General features: G+C 50.6%; 1 protein-coding gene across 3 annotated transcripts in view; it reads right to left on the bottom strand.

Moving 5' to 3' along the window:
* The window catches only part of SLCO3A1 (solute carrier organic anion transporter family member 3A1), a 165,043-nt gene that overhangs the window by 96,186 nt on the left and 41,561 nt on the right, over positions 1-27,296 (bottom strand). For all 3 annotated transcript variants that reach the window (XM_081124647.1, XM_081124645.1, XM_081124646.1), the window contains exon 2: positions 18,494-18,959. In XM_081124647.1, coding sequence (XP_080980773.1) covers positions 18,494-18,959 — 466 coding nt within the window. The remainder of the gene's footprint in view (positions 1-18,493; positions 18,960-27,296) is intronic.

The raw sequence follows: 27,296 nt of genomic DNA, 5'->3' as shown, positions 1-27,296 counted from the left end.
AGAAGCCCCATAACATAAACAGCACTATCCCCACATTAATGACAAGCAATTTAAGGCTCAGAAAGCTCAAGTGGCTCACACAGGGCCAGTGGCAAACCTGGCACCTGAACTCAATGACAAAGCCTCCCTTTCGTCCAATAATAGCAATAAAGACACCCAGAGGAGGAAGGAGGCTAATAACGATGGCAGCTCATTTTCCTTATGTGCTTACACATGCACCAACTCATCCATCCTCAGAACAGCCCTATGAGGTAGATACTACTACAGTCCCATTTTGCAGAAGTGGAAACTGAGGTTAAGTAACTTACCCAAAACTGCGTAACTAGGAGGTGGTGGAGTTCTTCTAATAAGTTGTTTACTGTCTCAAATTAAACCATTGCACAACCTGCTCTTCCTAGAATGCTCTCTTCCCTTTTCCCCTTTCCCCCAATTTAACAAACTCACCCCGCCTCTAAAATGCAGCTTGGAAGGCCCCTTCCACCAGGCTGCCTCCCCAGATACCCAACTTGCTCCAAGGCAGGGAGCAGTCACAGCCTGCACCTCCTAGGCCTGCTCCCCATGGGGCCTGGCACCTAGCGAGCACCTTCTCGATGCCAAAAGATCACAGCCGAGCCCAGGGGTCCTTATTAACACCACCTCTAATGAGCCCTCAGGAGCTTAGGAGCAGAAACACATTTTAATGCAAGTGGGTGGTTTCCTTCTGCATGGTCCACTGGGAAGACGGCCGGTGATTAACCTTCAAAACACAGCTAACACTGTTCCCTCGAAGACAACACCCAAAGGAAAGGGAGACACAGCTGTCCAGCCCCTTTCAGGCCCCCCTTTCCTGCTCTGCAGATTCGGAGAGTGGAGCCTGGAAAAGAGGAACCCCCTAGACCAGGCCAATGAACGGAAGGCCTTTGGTGGCCCATGACCCCAGTGACCACAGTTTAGAAACACAAATTGGGACATACAGGGCCTATGAGGGAAGCAGAAGGTAATCTTAGAATTCAAGAGGGGGGACCACGGCAAGGAAGAACTGGGGCCTCTGTGCCCGGGAGGGTCTGCAGGGGACTGTGCGGCTGAGAGCAACGAGTGGCCCTCAGCCACCTGTCACAACAGCATCACCTTGGAGCAAGCCCCACATCCCCAGCTTCATCTACGAGGGCTTTCTGATGCCAGTGGTCACCGAAATAATCTGTACAGGCCTGGATCAGCACTACCCACATTCCTCTCTATCTGTAGAAAAAGACACTGAAAGGCCACTGGTACCAGGAGGAAAGGTCCCAAATTAAACACTCAGCCATCATATGGCCATCAAGTCCCTCAGGGTTCAAATCTAGACCAGAGCTGTCCACATGAGCTCCACGCACTGAGGGAGCTGGTCCAGCGTCTACACGCCCCAGAACCGCAGCCAAGGCCACCACGAGGCTCTTCCATCCGAAACTTACTTAGTGCCACTGAGCGATGGCGGTTTTCCATTTTACTTGGCGTGAATTCATTTCAACAGCTACATGCGGCTAGTGGGGGCCATACCGGCTCCAGGCCAGGTTTTAGAAAAAAACAACAAAAACCAACTCTGCCGCAGCTTAAGCCTGGAAAGCATGTCAATTAGTCGATGGAGCTTTGTGAGGACTCTCTGTTGCCTACTTAATAACGCACTGAGTGCTTGCTAGGTGCCAGTAATGGGACACCGTGATGTCCTCTCCTGGAACCATCATTCCCACTGTGCCTGGGAGGAAACTGAGTCAAGAGCTGGTAAGTGACAAGGCAATGCAATGGCTAACCCACCCGTGACTCCTTGCTGGGCGGTTTTGCAAACCTAACAAGGGTTCATGACCCTAATTGTGGTGGGACATTCCTGAAACAGTTTTAAGGTCCTGAAAGACCCCGTGAGCCTGGTCAAGCACAAGTACTTGCAGAAGAGGCCCCACCAGGAGTGAGAAGCTACAAAAAAAAGGCTGGCGATGGGCACACACGGATGTCTGTTCGAGAACATTCCGGGCGCACTCATGTAAAACCCCCTCTGGGAGTCCCCCAGGAAGGAAGCACTAATCCTCATGAGCTCCCACATACCAGTGACCCCTAAAAAATGCCCTTCCTTCAACCCCCAGACTCTACCCCTTTGCATTAAAATCCACAAGGAGGGAAAGGCTGAGGCCTGCCCCCACCTAGCATGGGACTGTTAAAAATCGGGCAGCTTGAATTAAACAATGCCCATCCTCGTAGAAACAGGAGTGGCTACATGTGAAGTAAGGGGTACCGTGTGGCACGAATGGCCTTTTCCTGCATTAGCCTGACCTTTGTCCCCTAACCCAGGACCTGCTTTTTATGCTCTCGTCTTACCTCCGAGGCCTTGGCTCCCAGTTTTCCGTAGCAGATCAGAGATATCTGGGGAGTGTTCATCTAACCTCGTCCACAGGTTCTGGGACTTTATGCCAAACAGCGCAAGAAAAAACCCATTTTCCCCACAGGCTCATCGATGGAAGCAAGAGTTACGTTCCTATGGCATCTGGGCATCGTCCCAAGGCGACGATGGGGAACAAAAAAGATTTACAAAACCTCGTTCTGTGGCTGTTTCCTCGGCTGACTTACCAGGCCGCTTCTCCCCTAGACCCTTAATATTTCTTATTTAACAGAAGAACCCCAATCAGAAAATCCACTGAGGATGCCAAGCTGTGGGAGAGGGCAGCCTCGCAGGAATGCTACCCAAGTCCAACGTGTTCCTGTGCAAAAGGGATGTGACGATCGGGGTCCGAGGAGAGGCAGGAATTGCCAAAATTATACCAAAATCATGGGCAAAAAAAACCGGACTCCCCACTGAAAAGAAGCTGAGCGAGGGAACAGACAAGGGGATAAAAAAGAAACCTCCTGTTAGGCAGTCGTGGAACTGACCGATGCTTGCCAGCCTCATTCCCCTGGCTGGCTTGAAAATGTCACCTGTCACAAATAACAAAGAAGAAGTCCTAGCGAGGGTTGAAAATGTATTAAGAGTGGCCTTCGAGAGAGATCTCGCTGGGTTTGGGGGTTTGTTTTTCGGCTGCAGTTAGAATCTGAGAACTACAAAACCTATAGTAACTGTGTCAGGGAATATTGTCAAAAGCCTTTAAAAGCAGTAATTTGTCAAAAAAATGATATAGGCTACCCGACTGGACTCTTTATTTTAAAACGATTAAGAAAGGTGACAAAAAATGTTGGGAGAAGCGGGCCTGGCTGGGTCTCTAGGCTCCTATATATCTTGCCAGGTGTGCCAAGAATACATACACTGGGCAGGTATCTGTTGCTAGTAAGAAATTATTATTAATTCTTAAGGCATGACAATGGCATTGTGATTATTTTTTTAAAGATTATTTTCTTATCTCCACCTGGCCGGTGTTGCTCAGCGGTTGAACCCGACCTATGAACCAGGAGGCCACGTTTCGATGCCTGGTCCAGGCCCAGGCCCAGGGTTCAGGGTCGATCCCCAGTGGGGGGGGGCGTGCGGGAGGCAGCCGATCCATGACTCTCATCATTGATGTTTCTCTCTCTCCCCCTCTCTGAAATCAATAAATAAAATTTTCAGAGAGTCCTTCTCTCTTAGAAATAAATACTAAATAGTCACAGATAAAATGTCTGAAATTTCTCAAACTGTATGTCTGAAATAATGAAGGAGAGGGGAGACGGGGTGGTGAGGTACAGATGAAACGTGTTGAAATCATCGAGTGATGGGCACATTCAACATTGAGCTCCATTCAACTCTCTGCTTTCGGATGGGCTCCAAATTTCCCATAATACACAATTATTCCACAAAAATCTCAGTATGGGGGCCAGACATAATCAGTAGACACGCTCAACTCTTATTACTTACACAGAAATGTGACTTTGGATAAGTTACTTAATTCTGCTGGGCCTCAGTTGCCCACTCTGTGCCATGGTCATGAGGGAGATGGTGTGAGAAAATAATAAAGGCCACACTGAGCTCAGGGCCTGGCCCACGGCGTGCACTGGACCCAGGGGGGCTCCCACCTCCCAGTTAAGGCATTGCCATGGCTTTAAATTAAAAACCTGCTGAATGCTCATGGATTATTTGCTTAATAGGATCCAGCAGGAGCGAAATGCCTTCTCCGAAGAACATGCTGTCTCCTGTGTGATAAATAATCTCCGTTTTCCCCCTTCATCTACACACACACAGCTAGGTGGCCCCTCTTGGGCTTGGCCCTCCCTGATCCACAGGAAATCAGCACCGTCCCCCCAGCTGTGACTGCCCCCCAAGTTCTGAAAATGCTTCTCCCAGGCAGCCAGCCAGCTCAGGGACGTGGGCTTCCTTTCTGAGCCTGGGTGAGAGGCTTTGTCAGGTTATTTTCCTTGCCCGAATAATGCATCACATCAGGGAACAGCATGTGACACCGACGATAAATGGAGTTTACATGAGTCCTTGCTTTGAGAACATGCAGGAGGCTCTTTCATTTTTTTTCCTCCAACAACCTACGGGTTGGAAGACGGCCTGTCTCTTTGCAAGGCACCGAGTCATTACTCACACGGGTAAACTCTTCCTGAGCACGTGGTCACTATTTTCCAGCCCCACATCCAAAAATGCACATGTGGGCTCCTTCCGATTGGCCTGGTGTCGCATTCTGCCTTCACGATGTGTCAAGCTCTTGCTTTTTAGGACAGTCGCTGAGAGTTTGCTGAGAAGCAGAGGAGCACATCACTTGGAGAAGGAGCCCCCTGGGCTTGGGTTCCCCTGCTGTCCCTTACTGGGAAGGTTACTCCATCTAGGTGTCCTGATTTCCGTCCTTAAAAGCAGACAATAAAACCTAACTCAAAGGACTATTTTGAGAATCACAGCAGGTAATATATAGAGAGAGAGCCTGGCCCCGTCTGGCACACATAAAGCGCTTTATAAATGTTTGTTAATATTATTATTACTCTTACAGGCTCGTGATAGGTCAGGTGCATCCATGTATCCTCAGGACCTTGCAAAGCGACTGACACATGTTAAGTTCTCAATTAACGTTTGTGAAATCAATGCGTGAATGAGTGAAATGTAGACAGTTAAATTTAACAAGTCTGTTAAAAAGGAGTCAAGGCGTTTTCAGTCTCAGAAATACAGTACTATCATCTTAAATATGTGCGTTCTATTATTACACATAACTATATTATTACTGTTCACTGGGCATGTAATAAATTTCAATTAAATTCCATACAGATGCCTTTTTACTTTTCTGACAAAGGTTCCAGGCCAACGTGCGTGTCTCCAGGCTCGCAGACGTTCAGAGCCGGCTTTGGAGCGGTGGCAGTGTGGAGGGCGACTTGGAGGCGGGCCGGATTGGGGACAATCAGACTCGTCCAAGGTGGGTGAAATCGCCTGGGTGAGAGGTGCAGCCAGCCTGGCCTGGGGCAGTGAGGTGCAGAGGGCACTGGGGAGCCAGGCACTAGGGACCTTCGGGGGCCCTAGTCGGTAAGAGGTGGCAGCTTTCAAATGCAGGGAGTGCGAGGGAAAGGACAATGTGAGTCAATGATAAAGCAAAGTTGGGAGGAGATTAAGAAATTGAATTTTGGACTTACTGAGCTTAATGCACCTTGACACCCAAGTAGAGATGTCTTTTAACTGCACAGAGATGCTCACAGCAGCGCTGTTCACACAGCCAAGAGGTGGAAGCAACCCAAAGGCCCATCAAGGAATGAATGGGTAAATAAAATGGGGAATGTGCACACAAAGGGCTATTACTCAGCCTTTCAAAAAGAAGGAAATTCTGGCACATGCTACGCCTCTGATGAACCTCGAGGACACTACGCTAAGTGAAACTAGCCAGACACAAAAAGACACACAGCATATGATTCCACTTTTAGGAGACAGCCAGAGCAGTCAAATCCATAAAGACAGAAGGTAGGGCGGTGGCTGCCAAGGGCTGGGTGCTGGTTAATAGGTACAGAGTTTCAGTTCTGCAAGATGAAAGAATTCTGGAGACCTGTTGCACAGCCGTGAATCTACTTACTGCTACTGAACTATACATTTAAAAAATGGTTAAGCCCAGCCGGGTGTGGCTCAGCGGTTGAGCATCGACCTAGGATCCAGGTGATCAGGGTTCGATTCCCGGTCAGGGCACATGCCCGAGTTGCAGGCTCCATCCCTAGTCGGGGGCCTGCAGGAGGCAGCCAATCAATGACTCTCATCATTGATGTTTCTCTCTCCCTCTCTCTCTCTCCCTCTCCCTTCCTCTCTCTGAAATCAATAAAGACATATTTTTTTAAAAAATATAATTAAATAAAAAATGGTTAAGATGGTGAATTTTATGTTATGTGTTTATCACAATTAACAAAAAAATTTCAATTATAAAATAAAAAGCTGGAAATATGGATCTGGAGTCAGGAGACTTTCAAATCGCCAACTGTGCCTCAATAGTCCTTGGTCACTCACACCCGGTTTCTGACCCCCAAACCCTCTTTCCAGTCCCCCAGGTAGACCGGTAAGAGATGGTCTGTTGCCAGGCCACCAACAAGGGCTCAGGAAAGTGTGGCTCAAAGGCACAAGGTAAGAGTGTTCAGCCGCCTGGACATCACGCCGTCCAGGATGGAGGCCTTTGCCCCCCTCTAATCCCATGGAAGCACCTTCTTCTGCTAACACAGCTCATTTCAAAGCACCTTCTATTTTCAAGGCCTTCACGGCTCCCCAGGGCTAAACCACTGTGGAGACCGATTATTTTCCTGTATTGAAAGGCCTTGGGAAGTATATTATTTTAACTCGTTGGCCTCTACATGTCCTTTAAGTTTTCTTTCTTGTGTGTCCATCGTGACACATGGTGTCTTTTTTACCCTGCCTTCTTGCCATTTCCGTCCCAGCTGTGGTCTAGCAGGTTCCAGAGCTGGCTTAGCCAAGCCTGGGCGTGAAAACGCCCCAGCCCAAGTTGCCTAACAGCCGCGAGTGTGCAGCAATCAAGTGCCACTCTGCCTGGAATGCGACAAAGCCATCTGGTGAGCGCGCTTCTCTCTCGCTTTACTACGGGGAGCCTGTGAAAACAATTCACGTGGGTTTTCTGTAGGAGGCGAAGCTTTATCTGATGAGAGTTTTAAAAATTCCCATGGGGAAGCCAGGCCCTGAGCACCTTACACCCATCTAGACAGACCCTGGCCTGTCTAGAAACACATCACCTGGAAACACATGTCCTACTTTATTGCTAAACCAGCAACCAGCTCTAGGTATTTAGCATGGAGGGGGGAGGGAGAGACAGACAGAGACACACGCACAGAGATAAATAATTAGGTAGCCGGGTTAAGCTACTTTTATACCTAGCACAGCACACTTGGGTCCCATGCTATCCTGGTGGGGACATTATGATGTCTAAGGACAGAGGAGGAAGGAAGCCTAAGTGGGAAAGATATGGTCTGTGGCCTGAGTAATCCAGGCCTTGCCATGAACGAGCCCTGGGACCCCGCGCAAGTTGCTTAACCTCCCTCAGCCTCAGTTTCTTCATCTGTACAATGGGAACAACAACCCTTAGCACCCTGGGCTTTATGAAGGCGGAATGAGAGTCCACATGCAAAGCACCCATCCTATGACTGTCACACGGCAGCGACCGTATAAACGGAGCTGGTACAGTCAGTGTCACTACGGTCATTCCTCAAACCCGCATGAGCTTACACCTGTCTAAATAAGCAGGCGGCTGTTCCGTTTTCCTCGCGACAGCAGTGAATCCTGAAACTACACGCCTGCTCACAACCAGTAACAAGGCCAACGTTAAAAAATAAAAAATAAATTAAATCACCAAGGTGCATAGTTATTATTTAATGCGCACCTAGACCAATCGGTTGATCTGGCTGGATCAAGACAAGGTTCTCTCCCCTGTGATACAAATGTACAGACTGAGGCCGGAGTTGGGGAAATGACTGGGATCTAATAATAGATGCTGGGCTTTAAAAGGTTCCAAGTGTCCAGGCCCCATTTTAGAATCTATTAGAACCTTGCTGTGCTAATGAGACCTCTTGCTGGGAACCCAAATTCCTTCTGTAAAGTCCATTAACAGCCCACAAGGCAGGTGGGCAAATGTGACTATTCTTGAAGCTCCAGGCCTTGCCCAGGAAGGGAGGCAGCGGGAGGCTGCATTCACCTGCGCCGCATGCACAGAACATTCTCGAGAAGGCGAGAAAAGCATCTCTCCTCGGGGAGAGATGTGGGTGCACTAACCCCAAACCCCCCATGCCTCCCACACCTGAAACAGGAGGCCACGGTAAATGGCAAAGACAGACGAAGGTTGCCCAAAGGCATCAACTACCCACCCACCCCGAAAAAAGGCTGGGATAAGTTCTATCCATAAAAAGTTTGCCCAATTTATTCATGTACCCAGAAGACTTGGGGGGGGGGGGGCCTCGGAACTTCCTGCCTGTTGGTCAGTTTTCAAATTGCCCTAAGAGCATTTTTCTTAGTAAGGGTGCATGGAAAATTTTGACTTTGAGAGTTCAGATTCTATTAATGATCCAAGTGCATTTTGAAAATGTTTTTGCTTTTTGAGCCAAAAATAAAAGTTTTGATTGTCCTATCTGTGCATCAGTTCAAACCAGCACAGAAAAGTTGCTGAATATGACCCAAAACACCCATGGCCAGGCTGAAATAAGGAACGGAAAATTTCAGCCCCAGTGGACTTAGGGTGGGGGTGGGGGTGGGGGGTGGGGGTGGGGAGGCCCAGAGGACAACTGTCTCCAATGCCACAGAGAACGCATTCTGACTTTTTGTCCTAAGTGACGCTCAGATGCTTCCTGTTGTAAGCACAGCAGCTCCCCAGGGAGCAGATGATGCTGAGAACTGAGCCTGCCCAGCATTCCAGTCCCCAAATGCCATCTGTCACTCCACACAGCCTATCACCTCAACTACCTTGGCTTGTCTCACCCCAAGATGCCTGTTTTCAGGGCCTACTCCTTGAGGATCCAGTGAAAGCTTCCCCACCAGAGCTCACAGATACCTCCATATAATTTTAGAAGGTTGTGGACCTCCCCTAACACACATGCTAGAACATTCAGCCTCAGGTGGTGCCCAATTCCTCCTGACATTTTTCAGATACACCCCTGGACACCAGCTCTAAAGGCTACACTTCACTTTTTTAGGAGTGTCCACTAGCCACTGAATGCTTTGGTATCTGTAGATTTTTGTCTGCATGTGGACTCAGACACATGCACACAGACACACAGACCCACAGACAGACACACATGGCTTGGCAGGCGTGAAATGGCAAAGCCAAGCTGGGAGTGAAACGTGTTCCTTTAATTGGCTGCCTCCTGACAGTGCAAAGTCCTTCGAGGGGGTGAAGGCAGCTTTGGCAACTCCCCCCACGTCAAGGAGCCAGGCAGGGCTGGTTCTGATTTTTCCATTCAATAAAGAGCCCCATTGAACAAGCCGAGCGAGCTCCACATTCTCCGGCCCACATAAGCCATTTGCTATTTAAACACTCGCTGTCCCCGCCCAGAGCCTGCCAACAGGTTATTTTAAGCTCCTTTTGTTTGTTTTCGGTGGCTGGGGGCAAAGTGGAGGGGGGATCACTTTTGACCTCTGAGCCCCTGTGCTGCAAATTAAATGTCTATGAAATAATGACAGGAAGGGCTACCCATTTGTATTGCAGAAGGTCAGGAGCTCTTAGGGTCTTTAGAGCATCATGAGTGAACATCTTGCTGTTGTGACCGAGTTGGATCAGGGGACAGCTGCCTTTCGTGTGTCTCCTTGGACAAAAACACTTTCCCTAGTGGAAGGTCCTTGGTCAAACCTCAAGAGGGACGCAATCCGGCCCAACACTTACATGACAGGACAGCATTCAGGCCTGATCAGGCGGCATCCTGATGGCTGTAAATGTCGGGAGGGATAATTTATGTGTTCAAGGGATTCTCAGGGCCAGCGCCAGCTTCAGGCACGGCTGGATCCAGGGAGCCCTCCTGCCCTGTCTTTCCCCTGGTCTACTATTCTACCATTCCTAGGCCAAGTTCTCTGTGTCAGCAGCAAATGTGGACATTGGAATCTGGGGGCATTCAGTGGTCTTTGTCTTTTTTCTTTCTCTCTCTCTGAGCCCATTTTTAAAACCTCATGGTGGACTGTGTCTCACTCCTGCAGCCACTCAGTGACCAGAGCACTTCCCTGTGTCCTGGTTGGCCATGCCTGGGCCACACGGTCATTTCTGCAGCCAGCTGGGACCACATGGGATCAGAAGAGGCAGTTTCCCAGTGAAACAACAGGGTGCTGGACAGACAGAAGGAAAGGTCCACAACAAAGACTCTCACGTGAGGCATTCTAACACCAAAGACTTCTCTATGGCAATGAAGGAGTCGGGTCCCACTGAGAAGAAGGCCACCAGCCTCCAATCCCAGTGTTACCCACAGCAAGTCATGATCTTCTACAGGCACCTAACCCTTCCCCGCACCGGCTCCCGCACAGTGCTTCTTGCAGGTGAGAAGGGAAATAACCAAGATAATTCTCTCTCGGAAAGGACAAGTCAACAGTCTAGAAACAATCTAAAGAAAAAATATGCATGTACTCAGGAAAATATCTCAGAATCTTTTTTATTTAAGAACAATACCTGTGTTACAGCCGAAAAGAAAAATAAAATGGGTCTGATTTCACTAGCAGGTAAGAGGCTGGTGATTCCATGGAGAGAAAACGCCCTTGCGTGGCCTACATCTTTCCTGTGAATCCTCTAGGTCAGCCTGGGCCTCTCTGGTCTTACATCCTATCTATCAAAGGCTTCGATGCTGGGCTCTAAAAAAATCTCTGAGCAAAGATGCTCTTGACGGGCAGTGCACATCCACAGGCCCCACAAACCCCAAGTGGTACTGGCTTCGGGATCCCACCCCCCCAAGGAGCTGTGAGCAGCATTTTTCTTCACCTGGCCATGCTTAGCTTGGAAACCTGGCTTCACTTCTTTTCTTTTCCATCCTGAAATTCCCATTTTTCCGAGACAGGAAGCAAAGCCCCAGCCAGAAGAGCACCCCAGAGGCTCGCTCGGCAGGAGGCATTCGCTCATTTCTGTCACTGTGTCCTGTGTTTGTGCAATAGCCCCCCCCCCCTTCCCCAACCCAATGCCCATGTCACTGGGAACCACAGCAGACACCACTATTTACTCTGTGCCGTTCAGGGCATGCAACTGCTTTCCTTTCCTCCTTCCTTCCTTCCTTTCTTATTTACTTATTTGCTATTCAAAGGACAGATGCCATCTGAAGTGGATGGTCTAGAGCACAGGGCCCCAAATGCCAAGCCCCTGATGTGTCTGAGCTGATGTGACATGGAGCTGATCCACAGAGCGTTTGCAGATGTCAAATAATTTGGCAATTCAGTCTGCTTGAAAAATATGCATTTCTAGTCTCCTAAAAATCAGAATATCTGCCAAGACTGACTGCATTACACTGGGCAACGAATGGCACAGGACGAGGCAAGGGCCTCACTTCCCAACCTCACATAGTCTGCTCTTCTCGTTTGCTAGCGGAGCCCCTGTCACGCCTGGGATTGCCACCCCTGAGTTCATCTTCTGCAAAAAGTCACAGCAAAACCAAACGGCCGATTTCCAGCTCACACTGAATCTCTCTGAACTAACCTGAGCTTTTCAAGTTTTCAGCAAATGTGCACAAGGCTATAGCCTCGAAGATGTTCATCGCCCTAATATCCAAAACGCAAATTTCAGCATTTCTAGATTGACGAAATCTTATGCAATTCTCTGAAACAATGTCTATTGTTTATGACATACAGAAAGTTTATACCATATCGATTGATAAAAGCAGGTTTACTTGTGGGATGGTCTTAACTAAGTAAAAATATATACAAAGAAAGGCTGGAGTGAAATAAACCTAAATTTTGACAGTATACTCTATAGGTATCTGGATTAATAAATTATTTAAGTTTTCTTATTATATTTTTGTTTTTCCCAACCTGACTAAAATAACACATTCTTTAAAAAAAATAAATAAAAAATAGTGCACCAATATTTATAAACAAATTCAGAAGCAATGTGCTGGAACCCAGAAAGGCAACCAACACATCGCATTGGGGCGACGGGCATACAAAGTGGGGCCTCCAGATATGACATATAAACCAGATAGCCTGCCCCTGGGGCAACACTAGCACTTTATGTATTTTGTGATGAGCTGCAGAAAGCGGTCTGCAGGCAAAAAAGAGCCCTGCTGATTGAATTCAGGACTGAAGAGGTTGCTATTCTCACATCTCCTAGATGGATTTTACCCCAGGCTGAAAATCGGGATCAAAATGCTCCTGTAAATAGACCTGCCTGTGTGTTTAATAAGTTAACCACTTTCTCCTGCCTCAGTCTCTATCCCTAGCAATAGAGGTGTCATGACCATGAAGATGATCCTCACCACAGACATGATACCTGATGCAAACTTGGCCTAGGCAAGGCCTTGTGAGGTCGATCCCGGTCTTTGTTTTTTCTGATAAAGAAACAGGCTCAGGTCAGCTGGAAATGTCTCTAAAATCCCAGTGGCAGGTCTGTGGAGGAGCCAGGAATTCAATCACAAGGCTGTGAGGACTCCAGGGCCCACGCATGGTGTCCTGTGCAAGGTGACCCAGGCCTTGGGTGAGCACAGCAGTGATTCCATGACCCACGGGCCATGAGTTATGAGTGGCTGCAAATGAACAATACCTACCAGCCCAGGAAATATGGAATCGCCAGATAAGAGCCACATGCACGTTTCCTGGCACGTTGCTCAAACACACTGAAAATGCCATGTGAGCAGCAGAAACGGAACACAGCCCAAGCCAACTGCCCAGTGGCGCAGTGTCATTAATTTTAGAAAAAGAAATTAATGGGGGAAACTTCAACATCAATGAAGTTGCAATAGCATAATGAGCTGTGCTTGCTCCCAGGGGGGACAGCTGTTTAATTATTTTTCCAGATGAACTGCAGTCACTGGGTATCTGATCCATACCGGACCCAGGCTCTTTGGAGAGTTAAAACACATTTTACCCAATGTCAGGTTAAAATAAAAACTCATCAGAAGCAAAATAACTCTGGGGTCTCCCAGGGCTCTCAAGCGAAATTTGGGTTTTTTTTTTTTTTCCGGTTGCTGGCTGGTATTAGAGTGACCTTTGCACTAAACCAACAACTGGCAAATGAAATCTGAGAATAACTTTCTTTGCATCATTAGCAGGAACACGGAGGGCTCCACTGGGTTTCAATATAAGTGATAAAGAAAACATGACACATCCAGGCCTGATACATGGGCCTCCTGACTTGCAGCGGTTGCTCTGTGTGTCCCGACATCCCGCAAGGGTCCCATTCTTCCCGGGCACGCAGGGGGTCCCCGCAGCTCCCATGCCACCTACACTCTGTCTCCGTGTCTTCGTGCACACGTGTCAGTGTTGTACGTGTGTGTGTCTGCCGGACACACTTGCATGACTCGAAATGTTCTAGTTTCATCTGGAGCCCATTCTGCATTTTTCAAACAGCACCCACACCTCATACGACTGCACAGAGCTACACACAGACACACACACACAGACAGACACCTGAATGCATCTAAAACTGGTGGAACCTGAGCACGGATGACCAGTGGCACGATTTCCTAATTTTGATATTGTACTAGAGTCATGCAAGATGTTACCAGGAGGGAAAGTGGCTGAAGGGTACAGGGGACTTCCCTGGATTTTGCAACAACTTGTGATTCTTCAATTATTTCAAAATGAAAAGTTGAAAAAAAAACCAAAATTACGCCCACAAATAATCCCTTGGGTGCCTTGAAAAACCAACCAACTAACCAACATGACACTGCAGCTCCTTATAGAAAAGTTAGGACAAAAGAGACCAAGAGTCTCGGTTGGGTTTGGTCCTAGGCCCCTTGGTAACTATTTTGGGCTGAATTGTGTCCCCTCGAAATTAATATGTTAAAGCTCTAACCCTCAGAAGGTAACTGCACTGTTTTGGGGAACAGGGCCTGAAAGGGTAAGGAAGGTGAAATGAGGTCATATGAGTAGGTCCTCATCCAATCCAACTGGTGTCCTTCTAAGAATTACCAAAACATGGCACAGGAATCACAATTTTTCAGGGCAGGTCCAGAGGGCAGAACCAGCACCAGAACCAGCACCAGCCTGTGGCAAGCTGAAAGGAGACAGGTTTCTAACACAGCATAAAGCCAATTTCCTACTGGCCACCGTGGTTCAAAAATAAAATGACCAGCCACGTGAGGGTACAGTGTCCACAATTCACGGAACATACCAGCTGCCCCGGCCTCAGGAGCCTCAGCTCTGCCCTGTGCCCATCTCTCAAAGCACAGCCTCCTTCTAGAACCCTAGCCCGACTGTTAGCCGGAGCCAGCCTCGCCTCTCCTTCCCACTCCCCCCTCTGTCTGGCTTTGACACCCACTCCCCATTCCAATAGTACTTGTCCCCCCAGATCTGAGACACCTGCTCCCTTCTCACCTTCCTGGCTCCTATAATTGTTACGTCCTGAAGTTTCCAGGCTCTCCTGTGGCATGCCCTGACTCGCACTAACCCCTGGGCCACGGTCCCCTTTGCCCCACCCCAGCCTGGTGACAAGATCCAGATGCACCTGGAAAGAAACACCACAGCCCCATCCAGCTAAGTTACCTTAGGCAACTTATTTAACCTCCCAGAACCACAGCCCACCTGTCTGCCTCATGTATAACAGCACAGAATTAAAAATCCCGTGTCCAACAATAGAGTGCAATAAATACTGAGGTATATATTCACGAGGGAATGTTCAGTATGCAGTAATAATGTCACAGAAGAATATTTAGTGACAGAGAAATGTTCATGAAATATTAAGAGAGAAATTAAGTTGCAAAGCACTGTTTATTATCAACGCTATTTTTTGCAGAAACTACCAGTGCACAAAAAAAGACAATCATAAAGCTAAGCATAATTATTTTCCAATGAGTCTTTCTTTATACTCCCCAAGTTGTCAACGGTGTTAATACTTTTTAACTAGAAATAAAGTTATTTTTAAAATCTTGAACACTCTCATCTTGGCTTATTCCTCCATAAAACAAAAAACAAAACAAAAGACAACCACCAACTGACACAGCAACCTAACAAAAGGACACGGTGATGCCCTGGCCGGGGGCTGGGTTGGTTGGAGCATCGCCCTGTGCACCGAACGGTTGCGGGTTCAATTCCCAGTCAGGGCACATACCTAGGCTGCAGGTTTGATACCCAGTCAGGGTGGGTTCAGGAGGCAACTGATCGATGTTTCTCTCTCTCCCCCCACCAAAAAAATCAATAAACATACCCCTGGGTGATGCTTAGAAAGAAAAAAAAAGGCCACAGTGAGTCCATGACATTAGCCACTTATTCTTGCCTATGATACAATATGCTGTGTGTTTTGAACTTGGAGACACAGGGCAGCTAAGAAAACTGGGCGAAGGGAAGGTCGCCACTTGGATTAGTGCCATGAGTGGACCCCCAAAGGGTCAATTCTTGGACCCCATCGAATGGCTCCAGTGCCACTCTGCCCGATCCGTCCCTCTAGGAAGACAGTGAGTGCCACGTGTCACCCCCGGGGTTGCTGTGTAGCCTCGCAGCCAGACGTGGCTCCACATTGTGCCGCAGTCAAAGGCCTGCCAGCAGAGCCGTGTCCCCATTCACTGGGCTTTGTCCCCTGGTAATGGGCTCCCTTGGCTGCCTCCCCAGGCTGGAACGAAGCGGCCGCAGAACAGAGCCAGCCAGAGAAGCCCCTTGTGAAGGCCCATCGAGGACTCGAGGAGCTTGGCAGGGGCTCGGCCACCAGAGGCCAAGGCAAACCCGAAGTCATGTCGGTGGAAAACGTCAGCTTGCCTCAAGATGCCAGGCGTCACTCCCCCCTGCTTGCAGTGGGGCCGATGGCCCTGCCACAGACGTGCAGAGGGCACCCGTCTAGCGACCCACTCTGCGGGCAGCCCCGGGGCAGGTCTTGTCACCAGGGCCTTGCAGCCCGGGCACTGCACGGTTTCAGTCCCCTTTCCCGCTGACATCCACGGGGAAGGGTCAGCTGCGAACAAGCTGTGTGTGACACATGCAATATTTCTAATCCTTTCGATCTCCAAGCCACGCTCATTTTTCAGGCCTATGCCCAGACAGCTGGGCCGGGCCTCTCTACGTTGGCCAGCTTTCCAGGCGACACACCCCAGAGGCACACTGCTGGCCCACCCCAATGGGTACAGTTTGGCCCGCAATCCCAGCACCAGTCCCTTCAGACTTTCCTCCTCTCTGCAGGGCGTTAAGAGGCCTTAATTCATATCAATCCTCTTCAGTGGGCTCCTCCAAATACTTCCCGAAGCAAATTTAGCGACTTCAGGAACTAGATCCCTGTTAGCAGATAAATGCTAACAGTCTCACGGTCACTAATGCTTTTCTATGACCTGCGCCATAAATGAATGAACCAGCTACATCCTGCATGTACTGCGGTCCTCTCAACTTGCTCCTTAAGAATTCAAAGCACACGCGAAATAAAAGGCCACCAGGGCACCTACTGAGGCCACCGGTGCAGGGGGCTTGCTCTCTGCCGGTCCCTGGAAACAAAGGCCCACGAAACCCGTAGGGAGACACTCGGAGGGTCCATCCCCATTTGTTTTGGAATTTGGCCAGATGGCCCAGAGCCACCAAGATGTCCATGCACCATGCAAACAGCAGATGCTCTCTGACTGCCTAACTACCGTAGAGGAAAAGGGCAGCCAAGCAGAAATTTGGCCAAAACCTTCATCCTGACAAAGGCTCACTGCAAATCCCACAGATAAAAGCTCAGAGCTGGACAAGGCCCCTCTGCCCACGCCTCTACCTCCCCCACCTGAAACCAAAATGCCTCCTCACCTTAAAGCTTTGCACACACCAACCAGGCCCCATCCAGGGCAGGGAGATACCAAAGCCCAATGCGTCCGGGGAGACTCCCCGAAAGAGGGCCAAGTCTGCAGCTCAGGGCACAGGCCCCGAGCCGATGCGATTTAGCAGCGCTGTGACTGAGGAGGGATTCCAGGGAGACATTTTTCTATTTAATCCCATCATCAGAGACAAGAACTCAGCCTTTCACTCTCCATTTCCTTCTCTGCACTCTGATTTATCTACTTGCTGTTCTCACCGCCAGAAAACCTCTCTCCCAGGGCCCTAGGGTGACATCCATCAAGTCAGAGGCCAACTGTCCCGCTGGACCTCGGGAGGCGATTTCGGACACACGCTGTGGGCCCATGTCCTAGTCTGCCACAGAGTCGCACGGAGTGGCTTTCGCTCAAGCTTCAAAAGTAACAAAATGCCAATGATCTCCTTAGACCCCTCTCCCCAGCTTCACACACAATCATGGGAGCCCCTAGCTGCGTGGGGAGAGGGACTGGCCATCCCTGGCCTGAGCAGTCTTCCCTTCTCCTTTGCGTCCCATGGTTATTAGGTCGCGCCAGGCTCACAGGTACCACCTTTCCCACCTTGGGCCCACCCACAGAGGGCTGACACGTACATCTGGGGCCTATTTGTTCACCCAAAGCATCTACTGCAAGGCTCGGATGAAAAGGCACCGAGGAAAATCAGCATTCAGGGGTACAGCACTTCCAGGCCCCAGCATTCAGGGGTACAGCACCTCCAGGCCCTCCTGGCTCAGAAAACTTGGGCAACGTATGCTGGAAGCTTGGCAGATAGGAAGCTTTGTGTCAAATTCTACGGTAACCCAACCTCCACGTTATAAGGACCTTTATATCTCAAGGCACACTGCTTTCTAGGAGGCACAAAGCTTCCACAGGTAGAGGTAAGTTTTTCAAAGCTCAGCACTCAGTGGCTGGGAATGTGTCCTACCGTCCAACAGCTTGCGGAAAACGAAATTATACTCGGGAAACAAAAGACAGAGATGCTAGGGCAGGCCAGCCCTCGTCGTTCAAATGGCTTTGCAACAGGACCCAGAAGCAGTGACTGATGACCAGGGTGTCCGGGCCACCTTGCAAAGAGGGGACGCTCTCGCTTCCTGTAAGAGCAATTCTCCACTTCTTAACCCCGCATCTGCGAATGGATTCTATGCTTCCAGTCGAAAATATCAGAAACTCATACAGCGCAAAATAATTTTTCAAAACTCACGCATACCTTATTTCTTCCAAAATGCCCAGTTCCAGCATATACTCCCATTACAGAAAAAAATGACTCCAAGTCACCAACTCCGGATGATACCAAACCCAACTCTACCCTGGTGGCTAATGCCAGAGGGCCCAAAGTCCACAAGCAGAAAAAAAAAGGGCATATAAACCATAAAACTCCTCCTGCCCATGTCTCCCCTCTCGAGGTCTCTCAATGCTCTAGCACAACAGAGCTCAGATTCTGCACAGTGCAACCCCCTGGGGAGCTTTTTAAAAACGCATCCCGCCCAGGTTGCACCCCATCCCAACCACGCCACATTTTCTGGGGGTGCCACTCAGACATCAGCTTTCAAAAATCCCTGAAGTTTTTGAAGCCAAGCCTGAGCACCAGTGCCCGGGCAAAATACAAAGCTCACGGGCCCCCCTCTTTCCTTCCTTTCTCAACACGCCCAGATTGCCAGCAGCGCGCAAAGCAAGGAGAACCGCACCCCGGCACCGGGGCTGCTCCTACCTATATAGAGCGAGGAGTCCTTCCTCCGCACGTGGTCGTCGATGTAGGAGACGCCCAGGGGCTGCACAGGGGTAGCACCGATGCCCAGGAGCACCTGGGCCCCGATCAGCAGCAGGTACATCATGTTGGTGGTGGTCCGGCTGCGGCAGATGAGGTCGGGGTCAGGCCCCTGGTCGCTGCCAGTGCCATTGGCGGCGCACACGTCGCGGCCCTCGGCGCCCCAGCGGATCTCGCCCGCCTCGTACTTGTACTGGTGGGTCAGGAACTCGGGCAACGCAGACAGCAGCGCCCCCAGGGCCATGACGATGCCCCCGCAGCCGATGAGGCGGGGCCGGTGCCCGCGCGCCCCGAAGTAGCTCACGAACAGGATGAGCGCCAGGTTCCCGATCTCGAAGCTGCTGGCGATCACACCCACGTCCGCGCTCTGCAGGTTGAACCTCCGCTCCAGGGTGGTCAGCACGCTCACCTGCAGGCGGCAAAACCAGAACCCCAGCGTCAATCCCGGTGGGCTTCAAGGGGGAAGCTCCCTTCCGGCCTCGGGGGTGCGCCGCCCGCCTAGGCCCCGCCTAGGCCCCCCCACTTGGGGCCTTGTACCAGCTGCAAAACAGGCACCTGTGCGGGGTGTTTTAAACCTGAAGAGTCCAGCGAACGTTACCTTAGTGTGGCAACCCTAAGGACACGGTTCAAGAATGAACTTTCTCACTGGCAATGAACTTTTTCTGGGCCCCTTTCCATCCTGACAGGCTCTGCCTCTACTCAGGAAACACAATTTCCCCTACTCCATAGCAATTTAGAGCCCGTGCATCCTGTAAAAGTCCAGAAGCCCATGGTTTTTACAGGCTCCCAACCACAGCCTATTTACAAAGCCCATTCTGAGGGAACACAGGAGCCAGGGGCTTCTCACCAGGAGGCTAGCAACCTAAATAAATAAGAAATAAATAAGTCAATAAACCTGGATGGCAAAATAGACAAGCTAGATGAGCTCCTTAGGATAATCATTAGCTCTTCACTCTCTTCTAGACATTTCCAAACGATGCAGGTGTCCCTAGAGGCTGCCAGGCAGATGCACCCTGACTGTCCCGGGCCCTATATCCCCACCACGGCCCCTCGGAAGGAACGGTTTCAGGCTTTCCCCATCTTTGCCTTACATTTGTCTTAACAAATATTTACTGAGTATCTGCCGTTGGCCCAATAACGCCCCAGTCACAAAAGATAGAAAAACAAGAGATGTCCCCTGGCCTCAGCATGCGGCCCAGCGGAAAGGCAACGCAGAGCAGCTGGATGTCACCCTCACGCTGCAAACACCCCACTAGGTGGAGGGGCTTCATGTTCAGGCTTCTTCCATGGAGAGGTCATGTAAATGGCCTTTCTCTCCTGCTGCTTGCAGGTTCCACACCAGGTCGTATAAGCAAGACAAGGGCTCCCGTCATGGGAGCTCTCACAGCCCCAGTCAGGGAGTGAAGAACTTGCTCGCCAAGGGACCACGGGGAGCAAAAGTCAGGCGGCGTGATTTAATAACGAAAGGGACACCAGGAGGCCAGGCGGGCTGGGGACAAATTATAAGGCGTCAGGTAGATGCCTCCTAAAGAAATCAGACAACCCTGGGCAGATCACAGAAGGAGGGACGCCCCGTTTGAATCTCACCTACTCTTTCCTTTATTAGCTTTGTGACTTGCGTCAAGTTATTCAACCTGTTTGGTTTCTCTGAAATAAGAACAGCATCCCCCTGCTAGGATGGATGGAAAGATTAGACACGATATGTGCCAAGTCCCTTCACACAGAGCAGCCCCTCGCTACCTGGCAGGGGAGCGCAGGGAGGCAGCAAAGCAGAGGCACGCAGGGCCGGGCTCGGGGGCCAGGAGGCCTGGGTGCACCCCGGCTCTGCGACAGGACACCCGGTGCTTTCACCTTCCCGAGTCTGTAAAATGTGGACACGAGTTCGACCTCTTAGGGCGGGGGGCAGGAGTAAAGATCATATATGTGTAAGTGCTGGGTAAGCGCTCGCTACAACTATTCTCATTTATCTGTGGCCATCAAGGGACATCAAAGGTTTCTCAAGCCTAAGAGTGACCCCAGGGATGGCCACAGGATGGATGACGAATGCTGGGGGAGTGGAGAAATGAAAGCGGGCAGAGGGAAAGGCTGGGCTACTATTAAAAGAGAGAGAGAAGAGATCTGAGTCAATACAGTGGTAATAAAAATGAACAAAAGAATGGAGCATGGAAGAGCAGGATTATATCTTTGGGGAGGCTGGGCTGTCAGCTCATCAGAGGGGGGTGTGCTAAGGAACGAGGGAGGGTCCCATGGACCTAGCCTTCCTTCAAAGGTATAAACGTGCACAGTTGTGGACACCCATGAAACCACACCTCCCTGCAGGGCACAGGCGCCCACACACACACACACTGTGCACACCTGTGGTGCTCAGCACACCTCTGCTCCATCTGCCTTTATTACAAACAACAGGAGCCCAGTGATCCTCCTCAGCCTTACTTCCAACTCCGCACCTTCCAACAGGCTCCTCTAGCCCTGAGGCTCCCCACGCCCGAAAAATTTCACGTGGCTGGGCCCCCCCGGTTTCTCACCAACTGGTCTGGGAGAAGCCTGGGCCCCCGGATTTCCTGAAAGCCCCCAGGTGACTTTGTGGGGCGCACAGCACTGTGGTCAACCCCTCAGCGGAGCAGGGGTCCAGCACTGACACAGCCCCCCCCCCGCCATGACCAACGACAGGACATCTGGGTACCCCTCTGTCACCTGTGATTCCCATTTCCACGCTGCTTTCTAACCCAGTCAAGGCCAGCTCACAACTCAGCCCTAGTTATGTGGCTGGATTATTGTTTTCCAAACACCAAGTATTTGCAACTGTCGAGAAAAGAGGTTTAGCGGGGGCTGGTCTCATTAAAAGGGCTTTCCAAGACTCCCCCAAAGGTCCTGAAAGGTCTGAGTAAAAGCAAAGGCTTCATTCAGTCACCCCTTTCCCTGGTAACACAAGGCCTATAACAGGGACTGCGGTGTGGCGGGGACCTCAAGGCAGGCAGCCTGACTGCCTGGCAGGTGGGGGCCCCGGAGTGGCACCCAGGCCATTGGGGTGATGCCCAGAAAAGGCCAGATGCAGGATCAAGCAGGGACACACCCAGGCAGGGTCCCCTGGGTCCCCTAGAGTCACCTGGAGCAGGCTGGTGGGTCTGCAGCCTGGTGGTCTCCACCACAAGAGTAAAGGACAGTGAAAGTGGCAGGAAGGGGTGGGCGGGTGGGACAAGGGACAGCAGAGCCCTATTTCATTTCTGCCACGAGGCTTAACGACACCCGGCCTTGGCAGCATATCTGAAACGCGACAACCGCTCCTTTTGAGCAGGTGTGCCCTGTCATAAACTATCACGCAGGTGTGGACATTTATGATGACAGATAAGGGCGGAGGGAGGGAGACAGCTGTGGGCAAAAGACAAATAATCAGCTTTTTTTTTTGAGAGAGAGCTGACGCCTGTGCCTGCAGCCTGCTCTTGGCAGGGCGGCCTGCAGGGGTGACAGGAATAAGTGGGGTCTTCGCCTCCGCGACTCAGCCTCAGGAGAGGATCAGTTAGGTCACAAGCTAATGTCTTCAGTCACTTAAAATGCAATTTTGAGACGATGGGGTTAAGCATGCACGAGGCCACACCCCCCACTTGTGGCTCTTGTGTGGCAGTGAGCAATCCGTCTTTGTTCGAGGGACATGGGTCCTAAAGGGAACGACCGTCTTTCCTTCAGAACTACTGGAAAACGTCTTGATCGCTGGAGACCAAGGAGACAAAACCCCAGGAGGAAAACAAAAGTGGAAGTGTCCTTGCCCTGTGCCAAGTAAATATGAAGTTATTAAAAGAATGCAACAGTTATCAGGTTTCTACGGCCACAATTAAAAAAAAAAAAAGGGGGGGGTGCATCTCAAAATCTCCTGGAACCCCTGGTAAAAAATAGAGTCCCCAACCCTGAGTGGAGGGCCGGGAGTCTGAGGTTTTATAAAGCTCCAGGGGTCTCATGCCCACCGGGGACTGAGGACCACACACTGGCACTGCAGGGGTCCCCCCAGAGCTGTGGTTGTCATCCTTGGGTGGCAGCAAAGTCACCCGAGGCTTTTGGCCTGCTGGGCTCCCACCCCAGAGGGAGTGGATGGGTGGCTCTGGAATGATCTAAGGGCTGATCGTTGTAACAAGCGCCGGGTGATGCCAATGGTGCTGATCAGGGCGCCTGGCTTTGGGAACCGCAGCCCCCCTGGGCCCCTCTCTACAGCAAACCCACCCCGCTCAGGATGAAAGAGCTTATTTTTTTTGCCCTGGCAGGTCTGAGTCAGTGGTTAGAACATCTCGACCCGATGGCCGAAGGGTCACAGGTCCCATTCCCGGTCAAGGGCCCAGGACCTGGGCTGCAGGTTCGATCCCGGCCCCAGTCGGTCTACATGGGGAGGCAAATAATCGATGTTTCTCTCTCTCTCTCTCTCCCTAAAAAATAATAATAATAAATAAAATAAATGGCAAAATATCCTCAGATGAAGGTAAAAAAAAAAAAAAAAGTTAGTTTTGTAAAAATTAGATACCCACTGAAGGCACCCCCTCGTTTCCGTTCAGAGAGAAACTGCCCTGTATGGGGAAGGTAGGCCGCGCTTGGGAAAGGCTCACCTCTTAGGTGCCTGGGGTTCGGTCAGGCCAGCTGCAGAGATGGGGGTCCAGCCCCAAAGGGAGGCCGTCGGGTCATGCCGTCACACATGCCAGAGGACACGAGGCGCCAGAGACCACAGCAGGTGCAGATGAGCCCTGCTCACCTCCCAAAGGGTCAGGCTGCCAGGGACACAGTCAGACGCCAAGCTCCTCAGAGCAGCACCAGGAGCTGGAATTATTCCCGTGAGCCCTTTGGCTTCCCTACACCCATGTGCGGGGGGCCTGGGCCTAAAGCAGAATCACCTGGAAAGTTTTTGAAAAGCACCAGCACCTGCCTCTCCACCCCCACTACAGCCAAGACTGATGTACCCTGTGAGCTGGGCCCGGGCAGGAGGACTTTCAAAGCTCCCCAGGGGGACCCCAGTAGGCAGGGAGGCAGAGGTGTGTGTGCACACAGACACTGCATGGATGCACATACGTGATGTTTGCAACAGTGCAGCCTGGTCCCATCAGTGTGGCACTGGAGCAGGGGAGCCTCGAGTTCAAATCTGCCTTTGACAGATGTGCATATGTTATAATGCAGCGACTTAAACACTTACGATGTATCCACTTTGCACTTTTTATTGCACGCATTTTAAGCTTTAATTTAAAAATATTTTTTAAAAGCGGGGAAGAAATCTAGCTTTGACAGCACTTGGCCGAGTCGATGGTTCTGAGCCTGTTTCCACATCTGCACAGCGGGACTATGATGCCTGAGTGCGTGTTATGCGACCGCAGCTGGCACACAGTAGGTGCACTGGTGTGCGTGCTCTGTGTGCCATTCCATGCACAATGCCTGCTCCCTGGCACAGGCAAGAACCCTAACTGGGACTGGGACACAGTGCTGGCCTGTGGCAGTTTACAGTCTGAGATGAGCAGAAAGACACAATCAACTAACAACACAGCCTCTAATTCAGGGGCCTGGAGAGGCAAAGGGCTCGAGGGGATCAGAACATACTGCGCTGGGGAAAAGCACGTCCACGGGACAACACGGATGAACTGGACTGTAACAGATTTGGGGGAGCCAAGGGGGTGCCTCGACATTCCCAGAGCAAAAATCGGAGGTGGAAGGAGGCCTGGCACGCCCAAAGGAAAATTCAGACAACCCCTAGGGAAAGCAAAGACCTTTTGACCACACAGCGCTGAGAGGAGTCAGCTGAGAGAAAATGGCCTTGAAGGCAGGCTGAGGGCCTGCCCTGGATCTGGAAGGCAATGGGGAGCCAAGGGAGGTTCTTGAGGAGGAGCCATCCATCAGCAACATTATCCTGGCATTGTTGCAAAGTATGGAGTGAGAAGAAACTGCCTGGGCAGCTATTTCAACAGTACTGCTGAGAAATGAGGCTTCACCAGGGTAATGCTGGCAGGACGTCAAAGGAGGGAGTCTGTCTGTGCGAGAGAGAGGCCTCTAAAGAAAACCCTTCTGCTCCAAGGGGCACAAGACATGACAGAGCCCAACAGGCTGCCCCTGGGGACCTGGAGGAAACTGCAGCCTCAAACCACATGCCCAGCAGCAGGGCCCATGTCAGGGAGCAGACGTGGAAGGAGTCCAGGAGACATCAGCCTCAGGTCAGACTGCAGTAACGCCAAGGAAGGTTCTGGAATAGGGGTGGGCTCGTTTTTTTTTCCATAAAGGGGCAGAGAGTTAATATTTTCAGCTTCCAGACCACATGGTCTCAGTACCAGCTCCTCTCCACATCCTAGCACAAAAGCAGCAATCTGTAAATTATAAGCATAGCTGTGCTCCAATCAGACTTGAACAGAAACGAGCAGTGGGCTGGATTTGGCCCCAAACTCTGTCAATCCAGTTTGGGAAATCATGTTATTTCATGTCTGTAATGAAAACGCTGGCCATTTATAACAAGTCTGTGAAAACACTCCTGTGGCTGACACAAAAAAGTCATTCCAGGCACAACTTTAAGGCAAGTTTGTTTGTTTTTTTAATCCAGGAAAGTGATCTGTAAGCCAACTTCAGTTTCTTCTCTGATGGGCCAAGGCCCTGTCCTCTTGCAGTAAAGGAGCGACGGGCTTGACCACAGAAGCCCAGGGAGCACTGTCCCCAATGAAGCTGCAGCAGCGATTTCCTTCTGGGAGGCACATAGTGGGGCTTTGTTTTCCATCGGAACAGCAGCTCCTTGAGTAATTCTAGGCTTGGGGGAAAGGGCACACACGGGACAGTCACTTGCCAATCCAGGGCCCAAGTTTGCACAACCAGGTAACAGAAGATGACACCGAAGCACCTCTTGTAATTGCCCTGGTGGCAAACAGGTCCCCAGCCTGGCTCACATGCCGGCTAGTCACTCACTGTCGCTTTATTTCTGGTGGAATGATTTAGCCTGTATTATGACCACATGACAGGCACAGGGGTGCAATTTCACAACTGTTTTTCTTTAAAAGCCGAGTAAGAATTATATGGAGACTCTAATTTAGACATGACTCTGGACTGAAGGCACCAGCATGCATGAGGGGACAGGAGGAAGGCCAGATGGAAACTACGAGAGGCTCTGAGAGCCACACACCAGCCCTGAACCTTAGGCCTGTGACTCTTTTTTCCTGTGTGCAGCACGGAGGTGACAGTTTTGACCCCACGGTCTGCCACAAGCTTCAAAGGAGGGGACAACGCCCTGTGCAAGGTTTGTCACTGTGACTGCAGTTCTGCCTGGGGTTGCAAATGTGCAAAGTGGCTTTGCTCATCCCTGCAGCTGGGTCCTAAGAAGCCACCGGCTTCCTCTGGACCTGGCTCTTGAACAGAAGGACCATCATTTCCTCGGGTCATCCTGAGGGTCAGCATCTCAGCCGGCTGTCCTTAGAGAGGCCTCCTCGGGCTCTGTCCGTCTGTCCCCACCGCCATCTCCTGCATCTTTCTCAGACTTTTGTCCCCTCTCCGCCTGGTTTCTTAGCTTCTCACATCCATCTAGTCTCCTCAAAACTCTGTTCCCTGAATGGCCCTAAAGTACATCGGAAGCATATTTTTTATGGTTCTTTATATTTAGTGAAATCTTATGTTCGGTTAATTCTACCAGAACGTCTAACATTTTATGATTCTCTTAAAAAAAAAAAATCTCTCTAAATTTAATTGCTTCCTACTTATAAATCTCGTGATTGATTTTGTTCTATAGCTTGGTGGTCTGTCATAGAAAAACAAAACTTCCCCATCTCTTCTGGGTACAACTAATAGCATTTTCTTCCACTCGGTTACCGAGCTGTACGTGTCACATCGGCAAGTTTGCCATCGGGCTGGCGATTATTAATAGCTTGTGTTTAGCATCTTTCACACGACAACTTCAGCCTATTTTTCAATTCGCAATTTACGTGCAGCCAGGTCTCTTTTATTACAGAGACTTCGAGAACAATAGGAATGACATGATTTCCTGGGCATTCAACAAAAACACACAGAGGCCCAGACATAGCCTTAAGAAAGGGGTTTCTGCCTGACACACTAAGGATGCGTGTGTGTGTGTGTGCACACTCCCCAGGCAGCACTGTTCACACTGAGCCAGGCTTCTCTGCAGGCCCAGGGCCCGGGCTTGCTATCAGAGGAGCTGAGAGACCCCTCACTGAGTACCTGCGCCCCACCAGGAACCAGTCCAGGGGCTGGAGATGTCCCCAACCCACTCAGTGTAACAGAGATAACAACTATGAAAATATGCAATTATCACAAAGGCGAACAAAGCACAGTCACTCCTGCCTCAGTGACAAGCCCGAGCCAGCTGGTGTAAGTTGCACTGGCCACTGGTCACTGGTCACTGTCCTCTCTCCTGTCTGACCTCATTCAACCCATCCCCACTTGATTCTCAGCTTAAAACTCTCCAGTGACGCCCACTGCCACCTGGAAAAGCCCGAGCCCCTTGTCTCGGGGTGACAGACCCCCCGAGACTGAGCCCATTCTGCCTCTCTCCTGCCTCCTGCAGCAATCTCACCCCTATGTGCACTGGCCTGGATCTTTCTCACCCCCATGGGCCAAAACACCACCTGTCCCACTTCCCTCGCCTCCGAAATCCCTACTTATCTCGCAGCAGGCGGTTCAAAGGCCACCTCCTCCGGGAGCCCTCCGGGCCTCCGCCTTCTCCTGTGCAACATGGTACTTGGTACAGATGCCCACAAGGCCATCGCTATTTTGGCACATCCGGCACCCCCTGTGA

Source organism: Miniopterus schreibersii, assembly GCF_964146895.1.
Source record: "Miniopterus schreibersii genome assembly, chromosome: 22".
Lineage (NCBI taxonomy): Eukaryota > Metazoa > Chordata > Mammalia > Chiroptera > Miniopteridae > Miniopterus > Miniopterus schreibersii.
The sequence above is the reverse complement of the archived record's forward strand: the minus strand, read 5'-3'. Positions and strand labels throughout refer to the sequence as shown.